At 36.6% G+C, this 22142-nt stretch overlaps 1 protein-coding gene across 2 annotated transcripts; it reads left to right on the forward strand.

Moving 5' to 3' along the window:
* Positions 1-293: 293 nt before the first annotated feature.
* On the forward strand, positions 294-20804 carry ncapg2 (non-SMC condensin II complex, subunit G2). Of its 2 annotated transcripts, none has more exons than XM_028433949.1 (27): positions 294-688; positions 892-995; positions 2673-2852; positions 4335-4449; positions 5394-5551; positions 5720-5854; positions 5948-6042; positions 7210-7366; positions 8331-8420; positions 8504-8629; positions 8738-8914; positions 11350-11502; positions 11698-11920; positions 12009-12103; positions 14259-14432; positions 14506-14576; positions 14657-14810; positions 16461-16631; positions 16745-16861; positions 17579-17728; positions 17803-17902; positions 17983-18185; positions 18944-19078; positions 19216-19319; positions 19406-19506; positions 20515-20614; positions 20693-20804. In XM_028433949.1, the coding sequence occupies exons 2-27, from the start codon at positions 918-920 to the stop codon at positions 20742-20744; spliced, it is 3414 nt and encodes a 1137-aa protein (XP_028289750.1). In that variant the 5' UTR covers positions 294-688; positions 892-917; the 3' UTR covers positions 20745-20804. The 2 variants fall into 2 exon arrangements, with proteins under 2 accessions (XP_028289750.1, XP_028289751.1); XM_028433950.1 differs by having other exon boundaries at positions 14262-14432.
* Positions 20805-22142: the final 1338 nt, after the last annotated feature.

The following is a 22142-nucleotide window of genomic DNA, read 5'->3' on the forward strand; positions in this document are numbered from 1 at the left end:
TTATAGATAAGTTTTATGCATCTGTTGGTAGTCCCATTAACATCATTGCATTGTTTTACATCCCTGCAGATGTTTTATATTTTCTTTATTAACTCCTAGTTGTTAATGTGTTATCGTTAATTTGTATTGCTGTAAGAATTTTGTGGTAGTTTTTTTTTTTTTTTTTTTTTTTTTTTGAAAATGGTTTTGCATATACTGTGAGTGAGTATTTCATATATTGGTGAGGATTTGTCTATCTTTTCATCTCCACATTTATATTTGTCGATTATTTCAATTATTATGAATATTATTAATCAATTTGTGTGTTGTTCTTGTTTGATTTAATTTTATTTATTTTTTATTCCAGTTTTAATCTGTTTTATTTATTTAAAAAACTATTCATCTTCATTGTGTTTGTGGTGGATTAAATTCATGATGTCATCTATATCTATTCGCGTGGATTTAATTAGACTAAATAAATTCAAGTTTCGAACAAATTCTGCAGATCCTTTTGGATTTAAAACAAAAATAAAAGATTAACCGCAGTGATTTGTCGCCATCAAGTGGCAGAATGACCAAACTACAGGGAGCGTCTGTGAAAACGTGTGACGTCATGACGCATTACTCCATCCAAATTTGCGCGGGGTCTGTTGTTGTTACAGTGTCTGTCATTTTGTAACAGAAACCTCGAAAAACAGTCGATAAAACGGTAAGAAAAGCTTTTACTTGTTCATACATTGCATTGGATAACATTAATATAACACATACACCGTGTAAGGTGAACTGTGAAACTGTGTTTCCGCGTTTAATGTTACTTTAGGAAAGTACGAGCTGCCATGTTTGTTTTTTGGACATTATTAGGTGCAGTAGCTTGTTACAGTAAAGAGTGTTTTTTCTTCTTCTTCTCTGTAGAAGTTTATGAAGGTTCAACCCACATCATGTCTAAGCGAGAGGCGTTTTTAAAAGCTGCCTGTAAAGAAAATGTGGAGGATTTCCTTCGTTTTATCAAGCTTCACGTAAGTAAAAAAAAAATAAATAATGGGAAAACGTATTAGTGTAGACATTCCACTTTTATTTCACTGTCTGGAGAACTTATATCGTATTTATATTCAGTGACTAGGGTTGCTTGAAATATAAAGACAGTACAGGGCATCAAATTCTATTCATATACATAAATACACCTTGTAATACATGTGTCAACAGACAACAATACCACCTGCACTACTTGTATATGTGTTCATATTTATATTAGGGGTGGGAACATCTGGGTACCTTACAATACGCGATACAATGCTCACGATAACGATTATCTCACGATATGGCGGTACTGCGATTATTGATATATTGGTCAGAAATCAATCTACGATAATCTATGACATAACAAGGAACAAAAATGTTTAAGTGAAAAAATACATTTTTTATTTTATATCTCTGAAAGTCAATACATTGAAAAAGTGTCCTATGAACATTGACACTATTTTAGTGTAACATTTCTGTAAATAAGTGTCAACATACCAACATAAACAAATAACTATCTCTAATAGTGCTTTCTGTAAACAAAAAATAGGGTCTTTCTTACCAGTGACACCATTATAGTGCAATATTCCAGTAAACAATATATTAGTTCCGAACGAACGAACAGTGACAAAATTTCTGTGAAGACCTACCTGCACATTTTAGTGAAAAAAGCAGAAAAGGTTTTGAAAAAAAAAAAAAATTAAAAATTAAAATCGATACTTAGCACGAGCATATCGACAATCGATCGTGCGGAAAAATATTGCGATTTATCGCCGTATCGAGATATTGTCACACTCCTAATTTATATTTAATTATTAATTTTATTATTATTATTATTATTATTATTGCGGTATTCTGTTTCTGTTTCTGGTTTTATTTTTATTTTATTTTTTTGTATCCACCAAGTATAATTTCTTGTATTGTCTAAGAACTGTATTTGGCAATAAAACTGATTCTAATATGGAGCCAAGCAGAGGAAAATCACTTAAATGCCGAAAAATACAAATATAAAGCAGTTTATTGCACGAACAATACAGAATATCACACTAGTTATGACAAAAAATAAATAAATAAAACCGCATTTAAAAAATGAATGAATAAATACATTTTTATTAGTTGGCAACCCTCTCAGGAACATTACATGAAATTTATATTATAAAAAAAGAGGCATAGAGTCATGAAGTTTAATGTGCACACAAACTGCTCGGCAATAATGCACAATTGCTCATCATTATATCACTATCATCAGATAAGATCATTTTTTAGATTGAAACACTGGATTATAAGAAAACGTATCTTCCTCCCACTGACACATTAGTGATCCATAGCATCAAAAACACAAACTAGATGTATTTATCATCTAAAATATGACATATTTAGGCAACAAGTCAGGTTTATTAAGGGCAATGGTTCTAAATGATATGTAGTCAATTTAATAATCTGATGCTGAAGACTATGGAGTAAGATAGTCTGTATAGTTTATCTCAGATATATATTTTTAATGGCTAATAACAAGTCATCAGTATTAACATTGGGCCATTTTTTTTTTTATTAAATATTGTCGTTTTTTTATTGTCTTTTGTTAAAAGGAAATAATAGTTTATTTATGATAGGTATTTTTTTCTTTTCTTAATTCCGAAACCTAAACTGTGTCTGTTTTCTGTGCTGCTGAGCAGAATGATAAGGCTGAGCCCTTTGACGTGGAAGAGGTGCTGCAGGAGATGCCCAGAGCCCAGAGGGAAGCTCTGTGGGTGAGGGTCTCCTCTCTCCTTCATGACGTCCTGATGGACTTCCCTCCAGAGCGCTGGCAGGAGAGCGGAGACGAGCCCCTGCAGGAGGAGTCCTCTGTAGACCCAGTGAGTTTGTCCTTGTTCATAATATAATACCTATTATAAGCTTCTTCTTGCTTCTCTCGACGAGGTCAGTCGCACTCTCTGTTTCTCCCTCCCTTCCGTCTTATCTCTCTCCCAGCTGCTGCTTGGTCAGGTCTTGTGAAACTAACAAGAGCCTCTCTCTGCAACTCATCCAAAACCGGAATTAATTAGTTGGTCTCTCAGTGCTATCGATCAGATTTTTTCGACGCAAAGAACCAGGGGTGGTGACCCCGCATGTCCAAGCGGGACGTTTGCGGCTGGATACACACTTGACCCTTGGAACAAGTGGCGAGTTGTGTGTCTGTCCATCCTTTCCGTGGAAGACGTGGAGGACATCTACATGATTGGAATAATGATAGTAGGCATGCTGCTGATCGGAGCTGGTGGCTTCCTAATCTATCGAAAAGTTCGTACTACGCTGGCGACTGTTTTGGAAAAGCTGCCAGTGATTTCTGAAGGATGTAGCAGGGCTCTGAACACTCAGACTCATGTGTTGATCGATATCAAAAGCAAGCAAGAGCTGCTTTTGGATCGTCTACGCGTTATGGATAACAACTGGGAGAAGTTTGAGGCCCGGCTTGGAAGTGGAAACTAGGCCATTCATTGGATTACAGCAGAGAGACCCAGGACAGAAGGCTATTGGAAATTAACATAGCCTGTATCAAATCACATTGCTTATCTCCCTTTCAGCTCCCCAGCTAGCCAAGGCTAAAGCCAAGGTTGTCTCAACTCTTATCACCAGGAAGTTTCTGCAGACGGCGGCTCTTACCCCCGCTCCTTCCCTACATTCCTCCTGGAACTGTTGATGCTGAACTTTTCCACACGTCATCTGGTTGTCAGTAACGCAGCTACAGGTCTTCAACTTCAAATGCCTCGTCGGCCATCTTTCCCCACCTCCCAACCGCAGCTGCATGGAGGCGTGGTTGCAGCACCGACTGGCAGCACGCCCATGTCCCCAAACGGCTGGACTCCTGTTGTTCTTCCCACCTGACCCCCTCCCCCAGCCAACCTCCCACCCAACCCTTCCTACATGCCTTGTCTCGAGTTGTTTGACTGTGTCATGCTTACATTTATGTTTGCAGAGGCGGTTTTTTTCCTGGTTTCACACTGCTTTCTCTGTTTAGGGAAATCAGTTTCAAACTGGCAGTTTTTTTTTCCCCTCACCCCTCCTCTCCTCCTGTTATTGATCCCTTTTTCACCTAAATATGTGGGCGCCGCAAATGGCTGCTCCGGTGTGTTGATGTGTCTCCTTTCACTGCAACTACCTAGTCAAATTCCTCGTATTGTTCTAAACTGTACCTGGTCAATAAAAGATTCTGATTCTGATTCTGATTCTGAAGATGGAGACATCGTATGTGTACAGAAACCCATCAGTGTTCCATGCTGTGAAAACTTTATACCACACAAGCAAAATCCCAGTTTGTGTTTGTGGAAACATGGTCAGCGTAACATCTTTGTCTTTAGAAACAGGTCAGAGCTGCTGTGGACGGCGTTACTCTGGTTGCTACCATCTCTCTGAGCGTTTTACAGAACGGCGACACCTACAATGCACTTTTGGAAATAGCCAACAAACTTCACGGTGAGCAAAGAGAGATTGTTTTTCAAATTATTATTCATTTTGTTTATTTTTAATTCTATTTTTCACTCCTTTTTTCCTCTTTATTTTCTTCCCAATTCTTCAAATTATTATTTAACAGTAACAGTATTTGTCCAATCCTAAACAATATTTTTCACAGTAAAAGACCTGTAATGTTGCAGTATTGTTTTCATAAGCTGCATTTTCCCTATTTTTTTTTTTAAATTTATGTTTTATTTATTTTCTCACTATACAACAACAAATTCTGCAGCTCAACAAAAGCACTCTACAGTGATTGGTGACTAGGGCTGGGCAATATACCAAGATTCAAGATATATTGTGTTTTCTATTTTGGCGATATTGAAAATTACAATAGCGCCTATATTGATATTTGTACATTTTTATAGGTTATTTTGTCTTTAAACTCTTGTTTCAGGAGTCGCTGCTTTCACTACTTCTCACAACAGTATTAAAAGCACAAATGATGGATTTCCTAACACAGACCTTCCACTAATCACGCCACTTTACAGAAGTCACTCACACATGCTGTCTTTTATAGGGAAAAAGCCAAAACCGGCACATATTGTGCAACCGTTAATAAATGGGTTTGTGTGGCATTTATCATCAGCAAATTTAACCCTGAGTTGTCGATATGAGTTTTGGTCTGTATCGCCCAGCTCTTAAATCAGGCACAGGCAGAAGCACATAATGCTAACTTTAAACCCAGCATTCCCCACAAAAAACATATATTCAATGAACTAACCTCTTCCAAAAAGCAAGGAAAAAAAGAAAAATATTCATCATCAACATCTACAACATTCACAAACAGAATTGTGAGCAAGTTTCTTTATACTTAAAAATGATTAACAATTTTTCCTCTTCATACTTGCATCATTCCAGTGTTTAACTCCAGTAACAGAAACGCCTTTTCCCTTGTTGTTGTTTAGACATCCTGGCGTCTCTCCCGTCGTCTGACACTCCTCTGCAGCCTCGTATCCACAGCTTCTGCGAGGCGTGGTGGAGGAAGGGCCTGCCGGAGAAAGAACAGTTTGGTCGCACTGCTTTCCTCCTCTCTCTGCAGAAAAGCTTCACCCTAAAGAAACCAGTCAGTATCAGCCCTTCTGTTACTTGTCTGTTCATAGAGTTCATTAAGTCATATTCAGGAGTGAGTCGTCGTCTCACAACAGAAGCTCAGGATCAGACACCTGTAGGAAAGCTGTTAAAATGAGGGATTTGGAGGGTTTATCTGATTGGATCTTGTGTTTCCTGCTAGGCTGGTGAAATCACTCGAGTGTGGAGTCTCCATGATGTGCTTTTGAGTCTGGATTACAAATCAGAAAACAGCAAGCAGATAATCGACTTGTTGCTTCAGTGCTTTCAGTGCCAGACGTACATCAGGAACGATTTTGTACGTGGACCAAGTGTTCCATAGCTACTGTGTGTCCAAATATCATAATTTCTCTCATCAACTGTCACACTGATCATGTCTCTGCCCTCATAGGGAAAGCGATTCCTGGTGTTTCTTTTCAGCTGGAACATCGACTTCATCTTGTTAATTCACGGCACCATTAAGAACCAGTTGGAGTTTTATAGCAAGTAAGACCACATAGGGCTGGGCAATATGGTTTTTTTTTTTTTTTTTTTTTAAATGGCAAAATATGATATAAATCTCGATAATTTGAATTCAAATAAAGTCTTATCAAACAGACAATTCAGGGTTAAATTTCCTGATGAAGAATGTCTCACAGGATAAAATCACATCACAGTGGTTTAAGATTGGTAAAAAAAACAAGCTTGTGCGTGTATCACAAACTTGGGCTACTAGTGGCCCAAAAGTAAAAATAAAAAATGACTACAAAAACACAAATGAACAGAGAAATACACAAAAGTACAACATAAATATTTAATAGGACAAAATGGGACAACAAAAATAATGCAGAAATAAACAAAACAAATACAGAAAAGGACACAAAAAGCACGAAAAATATACAATGACGCAACATAAATAAATGAAAGAACACAAATAAACAAAAGGACAACAAATAACACAACAGCACTTACCAAAAATTACACAAAAACGACTCAGAAAGTTACGCAAAAGAACAACAAAAATACATAGGACAACAAAATACACAAAAGGAGAAGAAAATGCACAATGGGACAACAAAAATCTACAAAAACTGTTAAAAATAATGCAGAAATACACAAAAGAACAACAGAAATACAGAAAAGTGAGAAAAATGCACAATTTAGATGACACAACATACATACCAAAAATTACACAAAACGACTCAGAAAGACATCCAAAATTACTGTAAAATACGCAATAGAACAACAAAAATACATAGGACAACAAAATACACAATGGGACTGGGACTTTTATTAACAAACAGCCTCACAACATGTGCCACTTTTGGCTTTATTCTCCTATAGGGGACAGCACGTGTGAGTGAGTTCTGTAGTGTGACTTGTTTAGGGAAAGGTCTGGGTTAGGATGAACTCAGTAATCCATATAACTGTGCCTTTTATGCTGTTCTGTGAAAGTAGTGACTCCTAAAATGAGTATTTTAATAACAAAAATAAGCTATAAATTAAAAATATATATCGATGTAAGTGATATTGTAATTTTCTATATCACCAAAATAGAAAATTTGACATCTCTTGGATCTTAATATATTGCCCAGGCCTAAGACCACACCTTTGCTCCCCCTGAGACCATCGTTTGGTGAAGATTTGCACTTATTGTCAAACTCTTGTGTTCAGGATTCTGACGACTCATATCACAGAGATTTACTTCCGGGCCTGGAAGAAGGCAGATGGAGAGTTCCAGGAGAAGATCGAGAACTCGTGCATTCAGGATTTTATGCAGAATGCAATCTTCCTCCCGAGATCATCAGCAGTGCACAGCAAAGTTCGACAGGTAGACGGAAATCAACTGCTCTATAGGTTAACGGCCTGAGTTCTCCCCATGGTAAAACAAAACACAACTGTATTTTTTTTACAAGTATGTTATATAAGAAGTAAGAAAATTATTCTTGTGGTCACGGGAATTGGTAGCAAGGGTCTTTTATATACCCTGGGGAAGATTTTAGCGATTTATCAAAAACAAGAAATTGTCAAATACATTTACTTAGGTACCAAAATATTGACAATGATGAGACACATCTTCAGTAAAACAATTCGGCTATCATCTAAATCTATTTTTTGGCCATCGGATAACAAAAAGTGACAAATTAACAATCAAAAATATTTTGACTTTGGGAATATTTTTGCGCAACATTGTCCATACCATCGTCAATATACACAGCAGAGTATTGTTTGAGGTCTTAAAATTAACCCAGTCCATTCCCCAAGCTCATAAAATTAAAACTTTTTTGGCAAGAAGTAACAATTATTGCATGAATATAATCCCCTAACTAACATTATCCCCTAATAAGACCTTAACAAATACTCTGCCGTGTATATTGACGATGTTATGGACAATCTTGCGCAACATTAATTGTGAATTAAAACATTTTTGACTGTTAATTTGTCAATTTTTGCTAAAATAGATGCAACTTCAATTTTTTTATTGAAGAAATGCTGCATTATTGTTCACATTTTGATATCAAATATGAGTTGTGTTTTTATATATTATATATATATATTCGATAAATACGTGTTTTTGAAAAATCACGAAAATCGTCACCATGGGGGGTATATCATGTGCTCAAAAACACCCCTGCAACCAATTCTGGAAACCACAAGAATAATTTTCTCACTTCTTATATATCATACTATAAAAAGATAGTTGTTTTATTCTACCATGGGCAGGGGTGTCTGTTTTTTCCTAATTACATTAAGATTCAGCTCAGAATCATTTTTTTTCTTGCTTTTGGGATCAGATTGTGAGTTATTTCCACTCAAGAAAAGGTAGTCACATGGACAAGATGCTCCACGATCTCTATAGACCGGTTCTATGGAAAGCTCTCAATGTGAGTACCAGAGTTACTGCATATAAAGAAGAGTTTTGATATTTCACTCTACCTAAAACAGTTTGGTGAACTTTTGTTTTTAGGTTCCTAACTTTGAAGTGCGAGCAAATGCGACTCTGGTTTTCACCGACGCTTTCCCAGTCCACGACCCACTGCAGAGTACCGAGAAAATAGATGAGAGCATTCAGAAGCAGCTGGATATAGCCATGGTAGGATTAGAATTCACTTTTACCAAAGAATATCTGTTCTCAAGGATCTACTGAAATGCAATGCTTTTAAAAAAAACCCCAAAACAAACCTGTTTTGTTTGTCTTTAGGCACTGCTGGATGACACTCACCCCGCTGTGCGCTCCAATGCTACTCTGGGTGTGTGTAAGATCCTGGCCAGAAGCTGGGAGCTCCTCCCTCCTGTGATCATCACTGACTTTCTGAAGAAGCTGATGGAGCTGGCGGCAGACAGCAGCTCCCCTGATGTCCGCTGCTCCGTCTTTAAGGTAGAGAAGGTGTCCTCTGATCAGGGTTAGATTCAATTACATTTTTTAATTACAATTTATTACGTCTTCAACTATCCATGTTCTATTACAACGCCATTATGATCATGATGACTGTCATTTTTTTTCTAATTTCAATTAAAATTAAAATTATTATTTTTCCACTGAAAGTCAATTACAATTACTTTCTCAATTACTAAAGTTCCATTTCAATTAATCACAATTGCTGAGCCTTTAATAAATAACCTCATAAAACTTAAACTTCCTCATGTGTTAGCTCTCTGTTAGCATAACGGGTCAGTTTTGACCCATGTCTTAAATCAGCTGTAAAATATTATTTATCATCTAATTTGTTTCTCATCTCTTTGTTACATTGTTAGGCTTCATTCTCCAAGAAAATATAGGTATTCATATTTTTGGTGAAGCCGTTTTTGTTTCAGTATAACTCGATTTAAAAAAAAAAAAAAAAGTTAAATTATTGTCTAGAGCAGTGGTTCCCAAACAGGGGTACATGAACCCCTAGGGGTACAGGGGGTAATCGGAAAGACTTAAGAATTAATTAAAAAATTATTAGGAAATGTTCCTAGATCCTAATACAATACTATATTTTCTTGTAATTTATTGAAACAGGATTATTTTATCCCCAAGACTCCATTTTATCACACTTCTGACAATAGGAGACAATAATTAGCTACATTTTACATATTTTTGAATAAATTCCACTTTGAGTTCCACCTGTTGTTTTAAATCTGTAGATTAAGCCTTAGGGAACCAATGTTGTGAACCAATGAGACACTGTTTGTGGTTGAGGGGAGTCCGCTGTTCAACAAATGAAAAAGCGTGGGAAATTATGGATAGGGTACTTATGATATGAAGAGGGGGTACACATGATTTGACAAAAGAGCAAAGGGGGTACACAGGACAAAAAATGTTGGGAACCACTGCTCTAGAGAAGTGACAGGTGAACTTTATATGAAACATGTTTTAATAATTGTTAAATACATACGAGTATGCTATAGAACTGTAACATGGTTCACCAGTTTTGCATTTAATTAAATTATATTTGACAGTTTTTATAGAATTTCCATTCCAATTACAAAGTCAATTATATGAACTCAATTACAGTGCAATTATGATTACAACAGTAACAGATTTTTAAAAAATACAACTGCAATTGTCATAATTGTGATTAATTATCAATTACGCAATTACAGTTAAAACTGACATTTGATGATGTTTGTCCCGAAAGTCTAACCGAGGGGTCAACAACCTTTCTGAAACGTACTAAATAATCCAAATGGCTACCGGTTTGAGATACAGTTTTTAAATACAACATTTTCACGGTTTCACTTTCATTAAAGGGTAAGATAATAAGGAAAACTAGTAGTAACTAGTAGTAACTTATTTAAACTTGCAACACTTTTTGTTTTTTAATTCAAGAAATTCTTTAATTTTCATAGAAAACCATTGTCCCTTTTTTTTACTAGCCTCTAACTAACAACTGTAAAATATGTAACATTTGTACAATTGAACAATTTTGTGATATTTTACAAAAATCCACTTTGCATTTAAAAAAAAAACATCTTATAAAATCCTATATGCAACACTTAAATTTGTTTCAATGTTTTAGTGAAAATAAACATTTAAAGATGATGAATTTAAATCAGAAACGTATCACATGAAGCAGTATATAACTCCTGGCAAGAAAATCAGATTTTAGAAATAGCTCATTGGTTACTAGCAGGGTTGGGGTCAATTATAATTGTTATCATCGATAATTAATTACAATTATGACGTAAATATAATTAAAATCCTAATTGAAAAAAATAAGTTGCTGTTGCAATTGTAATTTAAATGTAATTGACTTTTTAATTGTAATTGTCATGAACATTTTATAATAACTGTCATTTACAATGTAGTTAAGTGAAAAATAGTTCTATGGTTTACACATGGTTTACGTAGTTAATTATTAAAACATGTTTTGTATCAAATTTACATGTTAGTCCTCTTGAGGATCATTTTACCATTAAAAAAAATTAAATCAAGGTGTAAATTGACAGAAAAAAGGCTCACGTCCACACCAAAAATATTTACTAATATTTTTATGGATAAGGAAGCCTAACAAGGTGATCAAGAGATGAGAAACAAATTAGATGATAGATGAAACCATTTTTGTGTATTTTACAGCTGATCATGGTTCAAACTGACCTGTTATCATAATGTAAAGTTTTAAAGGCTCAGTAATTGTGATTAATTGAATTTGAACTTTAGTGGTTAAGAAGTTAATTGTAATTGATTCCAGGGGGAAAATAATAATTTGAATTGTAATTGGAAAAAAATTAATTGAACTTAGATAATTGAAGATTTAACTGTAATTGACCTCAACCCTGGTTACTTGTGCTCCTGTTTCAATAACTTGATTTGTTTTTCCACTTCAGTGTTTGCCTATTGTGCTGGAAAACGCACTCAGCCACCCGTTGCTGGAAAAGCTTCTGCCAACACTTAAGTACAGTCTGCATGACACCTCGGAGAAAGTCCGCATTGCTTTCCTTGACATGCTAATTAAAGTAAAAGCAGTTCGCGCTGCCAAGGTACTGGCGTCATCACATTTCTCCTTTCTCTGACCATCATTAAATCTGATTGATCTATTAAATATATTTGCTTCAGTAAAACGAACCTCCTAAGAAGTTACCGGTAGATGTTTCCTGTTTACCTGCTGACTGAAATACAACTGAAAGTAAATGAAGCTACGCTCCAATGGCCCGTCCTCTTTTTGTCCTCTCCAGTTCTGGGACATTTGTCACATGGACCATCTGCTGGCCCGCCTCGCCGTCGACTCGCCCTCCGTCTCCAAACGGGTCGTCGACCTCCTCTTTAAGTCGTTCTTTCCTGCCAATGAGTCGGATAAGGAGTGGTGCACTCGATGCATCACGCTCATCCAGATGAACCCGTTGGCTGCCAGGAAGTTCTATCAGTACGCTCACAAGCACACGGCACCCACCAACATCAGTAAGTGTTTTATCACACTCTGTTCTACAACGAACAGATTTAGTGTTGTTTTTACACAATCATGTGCAGCAGCTTTTTCCTCTCACAGTAAGGCTGATGCTGGCTATTCGCCGTGTTCTGAACGGCTTCATCCAGGTCGACTGTGATCTGACAGACATCGATGACGGCAACAAAGAGAACAAGGTATTAGCGATCAACCGATGTAGATTTTTTAGGGCCGATACCGATTTTTTTTTTTTTTTCCATCAGCTTTAGCCGATGACCGATAAGAACTTTCAATTTTCTTGAGCCGATGTTTGGAGCCGATGCTGCTTTTGCTGTCTCGATTTACATCATAAAAATTACACAATGATGATAACAAATGGTACGAGTCTCAATTTAAAAAAAAAAAAAAAGAACATTCATTGAAATTAACAAAGGTGAGGTAGAACAAGAACAAGTAAAAAATAATTCTGCTCACTATAAATAATGCGAATCGGCAAAAGCAGCAGCCCACATCGGCCGATGCCGATACACATAAAAAACGCAAAAATCAGCCGATAATATTGACCAGCCGATGTATTGGCTTATCACTACAAGGTAGTAAGAGTGAAGCAAACCTACCATTTGTTAGCAGTTTGTTAGCATTGAAGGAAGCCCAAGTGTCTCTGGTGGCCTCCGATTTTCCGTGATTGCGGAAAACTGACAGAATGAATTCTCTAAAACTGAAAAAAAATCAATCTCATGTTTCTTTTTTTCTCTCGATATTTAAACTCGGGCCTCAACTTTACTCGTAAATGCCTCACATTTTGGATGCAGTTTTTGAGACAATGTCACATATTTACATGCTAATTTTCACAGAAAAATGGGTGATTGAATGTCTAGAAATGTCTAATTCCATCAATAATCACGTTCACGTTCCATGCAAAACACGAGGGTGATTCGGCAGTTTATAGTAATTTAACGTTTCACAAGTAATGTTTTGGGACCATATCAGCATTTCCATTGTATTTTCCCCATTAAAAGGATGGCTGGTTTTAGCAGTGGGCCTAACGTTGCTCTTGCAATGTAATCTCGCCTGGTTTCAGTGCAACAATCCCAATTTTGTAAATCACCCGAAGGATATAAAGCGTAAAATGAAAAACAGTAGTTGACTCACATTACCCACAATTTAACATGTCAAGTATGATTTTTGGTAATGTCAAATCTGTGTAATTAACAACTGTTGTATAACGGAATCAGCATGATTAAAAATGGTAGTTGGTTTACTATTACGCATATACTATAACTTATCTGCTGATTGCATTTCTTGTTTGTGTCGACTGTCTCTCTCTTGTATATTATAAATATGTTATTGTGCTGCAGTGTTTATTTTTATTAATGTCCACACTTAAATATACATTGTGTTTATGGGGAAGTTGTGTGGATTTATTACCTGATTTATATTTGATGTTTAGAGACCTGTTGAAAATCATTAGCGTTTAAACAATGAAATACTGACTGGTTTATTCAATGTTATTTCAATATATTGACTCAAGGTAAAATCCAGCTTGTGGGTGGAAACTCACTCCTCTGCTCAGCAGCTTTAAAAACCACTGTAGGATTCAACTCATCACTAAGCTGACATCTGGTGGAGGAACTGGTGTACTGCATGCACTTCAGGCAGCATGAACACAATCAATGGATTAAGTACTTTATAAAGAAATACTTTTTCTAGTGATCAAACATGATAACAAATTTACCCTAAGAAAAAAATTTGAATCTGAAGTGGACCGCAGATTTTAGCTGGAAAATGAGATGTATTTATTATTCATTTGCCCTAGTTGGCATTTTCACATATTAATTACATGTTAAGTATATAAAGCATCGATAATATCTGAGCAATAAGTAACAGTCCCTGCAGGATCTTCACTCAAAATTCTTAGATTTTGTGACCAATTTTTAATCAATTTGGGGAACATTTTTTGGGAATATTTTGAGAATAGTGCAGGATTTGAGAAAAAAATCATTATTTCAACATTTTGAAATTGAAATTACTGTATAAAATACCTGCCATCATGTGATGTAAGCATGGGAAAACTGTGATCCTGCAAATATTGTGGAGTTTCATTAAATGTGTGTATTTGAGGTGGCTGAGATATCTACAGATGAATTAATTGGTAATTGACGCAATGTTCCATGTTTTCTGTCATTTTTACTTTCTTTTGCGGTCCGAATTTGGCCCCCGGGCCTTGAGTTTGACACTTGTGTTCTACCTACATTGACTGATATAGACCAGAGACAAGGGAATGAGCTGAGATGTGAGATCAGTTCACTGTGCGTCTCTGTTCTTGAAGAATAAAAGCTGCGTACATCTCAGCAGGCTGAGTCTCCTTTGTTGGGGAAAGACATGAGCGTAGTGTCCAGCCTGTTGGAGGTAGTGGTCATCCTGTGGAGGAGCATCCACCAGGCCCTGCAGAAAAACCAAGAGGCTCAACAGTACACCTATGCCAAGTTTGGGAACGTCATCGCCAAGTATTTCCGGGCCTTTGAGGTACCCATGTTGCCGTGTATCGTATTCTATATATTGAAATCAATGATTCATTAATTTGTGAATATTCCTGCAGGATGAGCGAGCTACGGTCCCTCTCATGCAGCTCGCATCCTTCATGCCACCAGCTGCAGTTCCAACATTCAGGTGAGCAGCACAGTCACAGCCTGTCGATGGTGACTTACTTTTTAACTTCACCTGTTGTGTCTCTTTCATTTTGTCTTCAGCTGTGGAGTGTTGTCCAAACTGCGGCGAATGGACTCCACGGCGGCTCCAGGGCGCTTCAGCCAGCTGCTGGACTGCATCTGCAGCTGGGGTCAGGCTGCTGATGTCATCGAGCTCATTACAGACTGGCTGAGCGAGTCGCTGCCGAAACAAGGGGTCAGTGTGTTTAACATCTGATCCAACAGCTGTGATTTCACATAAAGCAGTGGTTTCCTTGTCGAGACCCCATTTTTATATCTTAAATTTCTAGTAACCCCAGAGTCTTTTTTCTCTAAAATTAGTTTTTTTTATTATGTTTTTTATAATGTGTTACAAACACAGCCTTGTGTTCGTGGTGGCCTAGTGCAGGCGTTCTCAACCTTAGGGTCGGAGCCCCATTTGGGGTCGTGAGACAATAAGAGGGGGTCCATTTTGCTTATTTTTATCCTATTTTTGCAACTACACCAACCAAAATTTAACCTATTTTCATCCCCTTTTCTTGGCATATTTTTGTTGTACTACTCCCATTTCTGCTTCTTTTCAATCAAATTTCATTGCTTTTTCCGCATTTTTTTGTCCACTACCAAGACATTTTTGGCACTTATAAACCCTTTCCACCACTTTTCACACCTAATGTTGCATATGTTGACCCATTATTGGCACTTTTAACCTCTATTCACCATATTTCTCCTATGGACAGGTGTTGCAAATTAGCAGTTTTGCTATAACACTGAAAACGATGTATCTGGTTTGTCCAATGCAGTTGTTATGTCCATATCAAATAAACGAATAAATAATAATTTCATGCTTATTGTTGCCAACTAAACCACTGTTCACAGTTTGTCATTCCCATTATCTGCCAATTTAAATTAAATTGTTCCTATATTGACACTTTGAACCCTTTTTAGTACTTTTTCTGTTCATTTTTGGCCACTCTAATTTGTAACTTTTAACCTTTTTTTATTTTTGATTACAACAAGGATTTATATATTTAAGATGGCTATATAATATGGTGCAACTAATAATAAACTTCCTGAATAACAGTGGATATTATTCAGATGAATCAATAAATGTGGTTATCACAGATTTATAGAACAATGGACCATCATTTTGCTGACTTTATGAATGGGCCCCAAAAAGTTCTCCCCTTTATTCCCCTTTATGAATGGCCCTGTCTCAACATGACTGTTCTACAATGTTCATGTCTGTGTTCAACCACCTTCAGGTATCGTTGGGGTCTCCGGTCTCTCGCACCTTTATTTTGGGGGTCGTGGGCTGAAAAGGTTGAGAACCACTGGCCTAGTGGTTAAGGAAGCGAGCTCTTAACCAGAGGTTCTTATCCATTGTGGCCCATCACTGTAGGCCCAACTACTTCCAGGACTTTCTTGAAAAAGACATTATTAATCTCAGTGAGACTTTCCGAGTTAAATAAAGATAAACAAAGAATACAGAGTAGCCAGTATTAATGCACACAGGGACAATATATACATCAGCTCACATTTTTATATTGCATTCTATTTTGAACTAGATTTATATTTGAGAAAGTTAAAGTATAGATTGAGCGTTTTTCCTCTTCCTGCACTACATATCTATTTCTGTGATATTATGTATTGTTTTTTTTAATTGGGCAAAAATGGATAAATCAAAACACATTTTAAAAAATACATAAAACCTTAATCTCTATTTTTATTTTTATTTTATTAATTTCAGGCGACCCCAAGGTTAAAAAACCTGCACATAAAGGGTTTTACATGCGTTTGTTATATTGGAGAGTAGACGATTTAGGTTTTTATTTATTTTATTTTTAAATATCCTTGTTTTGTTCAGGAGAAGGTGTCGGGTCGTAAAGTACGCATTCAGGAAACATCCGAGGCTAAACCAGACCTGGCTTTGGCTTATCTGGAATACCTGTTCAGCCACACTTCAACACGGGAGGCGGTCCTGGCTCTCGGGCAGAGTCCTTTAAAGCAGCTGCACACAGTGTTGAGTAACTGGAAGGTATTTTAAACAACGTTCAGATTCCCATTTATTAAAGTAGCGACTTCAGCGGAACAGTCACATTCAACAGAAGTTTCTAACGAAGGAATAACGTTGGATGTTTGTCTCAACAGTCGGTGCTGTACGCCCACCTCAGCTCCTCCAAAGTGGAACATCCCAGTCCAAGTGTGGAGGTGGCGCTGAAAGCCTTCATGTACCACGCACGGCTTGGTGCACACCTGCAGCATAACGTGAGTTTCAACCTTTAAAGCGAACAATAAAAAATATATTAAAGCCAATAATAGTTACACATTTCTGTGATTGTTTATGATCTTCTGGTGAATTCTGATGATGCATAAATTTAATTCAAAACATCTTTATTGGCATTGGAAACAATTTTACATTGCCAAAGCAAGTGTAACATAGAACGATATACACAGAAAAACAATAAATATTAAAAATGGCAACATTTGTGTTGTGCAAAAGAATAAAATAAAATAGAAATAAGGTTTCACTATTTATAGGTAGAAGAAAATTTCACAAATTTGTGCTTTGACCCATTTTTAAAAGTTAATTTAATATATAATTTAACCTTAGCAGCTATTTTTTCTCAAGTTGCTTGTTGTATATGACCAAATGCTTTTTAATAAGCATTGCTCGACATTGGCATTGTATAGAAAACATTTGATTCTATCCCAGAAGGAAGAAAAAAACTGCAAAAATAACATCAAAGACCTAATTGCTCATGTTATTGTGACTACTAAACTAAAAGGTCAAAATTTTGATTGTGATGCATGTGTTTTTGGTTTGATTGTTTCTTAAATTAAATAAATCATAAAAACCAAGCATGAATATGTCAGGTTAGCAGAAAGTATGAGGAATTGTGCTCTGACAGGAACGTCAGCAGGTCTGCCAGAGGGAAGCTAATTGGGAAATCAAAGTTGAATCTTGTTATCTCTCGTGTGCAGCTGTCAGAGGGCCGAGACTTCCTGCTCTCTCTGGAGCACATGGCAGCGTGGGTCGCTGACAAGGTGCTGCCCCGTCTGACTAAAAGTCCTGCCGATGGCGACGAGGTCGATGAGGAGAAGACGCTGCAGCTGGCGGTTCAGATAACTGAGGTGAATGATTGTTGTAGAAGTACTGCAATGCACTGTTCATGGCCACTGACTTTGATTTAACGTGTGCGTCTCAGAGCTTCCTGACCGTGTGCAGGGACATCTTACTCGTTGGTTTGAGCGACGAGGAATTCAAGAGTCAAACCCTCCACCTGTGCTCGCTGGTGCTGATCTCAGGTCAGTTTCACATCATAGGTTTGATGCTGCTTGTCTCGATGTTAAAGAACAAAAAACGATCGTTGCGTTTGTGCTTTCAGAGGCCGGGTATCTGTGTATCCCTGCTGTGCTGCCCATTTTAAAAGAGGTGGTTAGCTGCTACGTGCCCGAGGACAACCCTCAGGACCAGATGAATCTGGAGGATCCAACAACAGTCGTTTTGGGAGTTGTGGACAAAATCTTTCAGAAGATCATCGAGCTACTGGCTCGCCACCTCAAGAAGGAACCTGAGGAGGGAAAACAGGTGTGTGTTTTTATTCTTAGATCTGTATGCGTTAAGATATAATCATCATAGCACTTACATCTGCATATGTTAAAATGTTTACATATAAAAGTAGTCATAGACTTTGATTCAAATTCAAATTAATCACATTAACCTCAGACGTTAAAGGGATTCTCCACTGTTTTTACAAATGTGGCCCAAAATCTTTAAAATGTCCTTATTAGAAGATTTATACCTAACAAAACTAATAATTATCCACGTGATTTGTTTTATTAACTTCTAAAAATGGGACTACTTTAAACTCACTTTTAAAACCTGTAATCAGCCATCTTGAAATCACAGACTGTTGAAGGACTCTCACCCAAAACGACCTCTATCCTCAGGGTTTGTGCATCTTCAACAGTCCATGACTACTCGCTAACTTAAGCCAACAGAACGTCAGCCACACACTGAGCTCTTCTTCTCTGCTTTATTGTCTACTACCCTACTGCAGAGTTGGAACTGTCGCCCCCTGCTGTGATAGATTATTTTTCAGGTCACAACTGTTTATATCCTCTTTCGGTAAACAAAACAAAACAAAAACAATACCTGCTCTTTCTTTATCTAACATACCCACATCACTTTCTCTGGCTTTCTTTATTTAAATTGTCTTTGTAATAAAGCCAGCAGGAATTTACAAGGAGCACCAAATTAAAGTAAAACCAACCATTGGATAGAAATCTGTACAAAAGAAATGTGTTGCAAATGTCTTATCACCAAGCTTTTGCTCCCCCCCCCAGCTGTGCCAGTCAGCTGTTACTGGTCTAGCTGATTTCCTCCAAGTGGCTCAAAACTGGGAGCGAGCACCTCTCACAGGAGTCTTCTCCACTCTGTTCGCCGTGATCATCGTGGAAAAGAAACACCTGCTCGAGAAGGTGAAATCCACTTAGACAGTCCAGCATTGTTATTATTTACAGTTAATCCTTTAGCAGAGTGATTATGTTAATGAATGAAGTGTCAGGTGGAGGATTTATAAATGATTTATCAGCTGTTGGGCTCCATTTATTTAAAGGTGACTCATCCTGAGGAGCTATTAATGCCTGAGACGGTGGAGGATATGCCTCCTTTCTCCAGCATCCTGCTCTCCGTCATCCTCGAGTCACCTTCCATTTCCAGGTAAATACAGTACTCAATGTTTCTAGAAATACACTAATTATGAGACTGACTTTCTGTATCGTGTGTGCAATGTGCGTCTCCTTTAGGGCGTTTCTAGCTGAGGTCTGCTCATCTTTGGACTCTGATGTGATCAGCAGTCTCACTGAGTTGGCAGCTGTGATACACGTCTTAGCAGTCTTCAAAAATTGTGAGTTTTCACTAGTTAAGCACTTTAAAGCAGCTGGGGAAGATAACCAATATTCTTTTAAATCGTTTAAACCCCAAAAGTCATTCTCATCCACCAAAGACACTGCCAAAGTGGCATTTCTGCTGTTTGCACAGTTTGAAAGTTGTGCCAAAACAATGGAAGATGATTTTAAGGAAACACCCGAATATGAACAAGTGATGTCATATCGCCATGAACACCAGAACAAAACGGACATTAAGTGAATCACTGCCTTACTTGTAAAGAAACACAAAAAATCACCGTAAGAATGAAGTAAAAACCCTTCTTAAAGAAACTTTTCCACTTCAGCTCCATCTTTGCGTTCGTCTACGGCAGAGTTGGAAAACTTTTATGACCGTACGGGCCACATTAATGTGATTGTCTGATCCAAGGGCCACATTTTGCATATTTTCCTGTCATTTTAATGTTTTTTTTTTTTTTTTTTGTCATTTTGTGTGATTTTCTGCAATTTTGTAAATTCTTGGAAGTATTTCCATTTTTGGTGTTTTTTTAATTAGTTGTGCTTTGAATTTTTGTAGTCGTTTTGTGTATTTTTCTGTAATTTTATTGTCCTTTGATGTATTTTTGTTGTCCTTTTGTGTGTTTGCTGTTTTTGTGTGTATATACATATTTTTCTTTTTTTTTTTTTTTTTAATTTTGTGCATTTACCTTGGATGTTCCGCGGGATTCCAATTCACGCAATGCCATGCGCGAAGCTTACCTGAAGTTCAAGTCACATGAATATTTGTCATCAAACTCGTAGTTTGTAATGAGTCAAAAACTATTTTGTAATCAGCAATTTCAGCTTTTGACATTTGTTTGAGTAAATTCTCCTGCTTTTTGAAGGAAATACTTGAAATGTATTGATTTAGATTTATATGAGGCCTAGACTGTCTTTATCTGTTACAACATTTTTTAGTAATCGTCCACAGCAGCTTTAAAGTGAATGGTTGTTTATAAAGCAGTATCATCATGTTGGTTATTTATCAGCGGGACAATCGAAAGCAGCTTTGAAGAGCGTTACCGTGTCCGTCCAGCAGCAGCTTCACAGATACGCAGTCACGTCTGCTGACAGCAGTGATGTCCAGAGGTTGGTTTGTCTTTTTGTTTAATCACTTAAAATGACTCAGCAGTAACGAGTCTGTCTTTTTTTTTGTTCTTTCCTCAGGGTCCTTTATGAATCTTCGGTGTCAACTTTAAACAATATTCTTCATCTATGAAGAATAAATAAATGAAAAAAAAACCCACCTTTTTTCTGTGCTTTGCATTTATAAACCAGTTGAGAAAAAAAATGTTGCATTTTGTTTATTGAAAAAATTGTTAAAAGGCAAAAAACCGACTCATGTTGGTCTCTCAATACTTTATTTACTGTATATATTTCCTCTGAATTCTTCCTAAAGCTCCGATTTATATTCGTACGTCTTTCACATTTTCAATTAAAGCAGATGTATTTTCTTCATTTCACCATGTATTTTTTATCCGTTTCCTGTCTTGTGGTTTACTGCTAATGAGAATAAAACAAACTGCATCCTTCACTCTGAGCCTGATGTTTATCCTGTTTGTTTTCTGCCCATGCAGCACTTTGCTAAATGATAACACTGTGAACCGTCTATAAATCATCCTCTGTGGTCTGTTTATGCTTAAGGACAAATGCTTTTTCACCGAGTACACACTGTTCTCATAGTGTTAACTGGTCTCAACTGTGCACAACTGAAACTGCAACTGTTGTCATTTATCAGCACTGAAGTCCACACCATTATTTTTGACCCTTGGTTTTTGAATCCATCTTTTTTTTTTTTTTTTTTTAATTCAAATATTTATTTATTCAAATAAAGTGTTCTGATGACGTTGTATCTGATCACAATGGGGCTAAAACACATTAAAAGTCACGTTTTGAGAAAATTTCGCTAAGCAACATTGCATATGCAAATTGCTTTGTCAAATATAAATAATGTTTCTAAAACTGTGGTCTCATTACCCATAGACGTCTGCCAAGTAAGTTATGGTTTATAAGCAAAATGTGTTAGTGATTCAGTTGGGAGGTAAATAAACAAAAAAAGTAATTTACATTTTTTTATTTTTAGTTTCATAACAGATAAATGATTTATATATATATATGTATAGATCATTTTGTTTTGTGATATTTAGTAAAGCTATAACAAGGGTTTTTGCGTAGTGTCTTTAACAGTAAAGTGGTTATCAAATAGATTTCTATGTATGCTTGTTTATGTCATGTTCCATCTAACTCAGAGATGGGCAATTTTTTATCTCAGCAGGGGCCACAAATTGTGATTGTTTGATCAGAGGGCCATTGTATCACCTTTTACACATATATCATATACTTTTTGTTGTCGTTTTGTATATTTTTGAGTAATTTTGTGTGTTTGTGTTGTTCTTTTGGACTGATTTGTATACTTTTCTTATCACTGTGTGTTTTTGTTGTAAATTTTCTATATGTTTTTGTCATTCTGTGTATTTTGTTGTCATTCTTTATTTTTGAAGTCATTTTTTAAAAACATTTGGCACAGTTTCAAACACAATGAAACATTACAACAATAGAGACATTAACAATAGACGAAAGGCATGCCTGGGAAAACACAAAAACCCCTCGAGGGGCT

This window comes from Gouania willdenowi, chromosome 20 (assembly GCF_900634775.1).
Source record: "Gouania willdenowi chromosome 20, fGouWil2.1, whole genome shotgun sequence".
Lineage (NCBI taxonomy): Eukaryota > Metazoa > Chordata > Actinopteri > Blenniiformes > Gobiesocidae > Gouania > Gouania willdenowi.

Coding starts and splice junctions, on each gene's coding strand:
- ncapg2 (XM_028433949.1), top strand. CDS start 918: ATGTCTAAGCGAGAGGCGTTTTTAAAAGCTGCCTGTAAAGAAAATGTG. Junction 14,577..14,656: donor GCTGCAGTTCCAACATTCAG/GTGAGCAGCACA, acceptor TTTTGTCTTCAG/CTGTGGAGTGTTGTCCAAAC. Junction 16,862..17,578: donor GTGCACACCTGCAGCATAAC/GTGAGTTTCAAC, acceptor TCTCGTGTGCAG/CTGTCAGAGGGCCGAGACTT.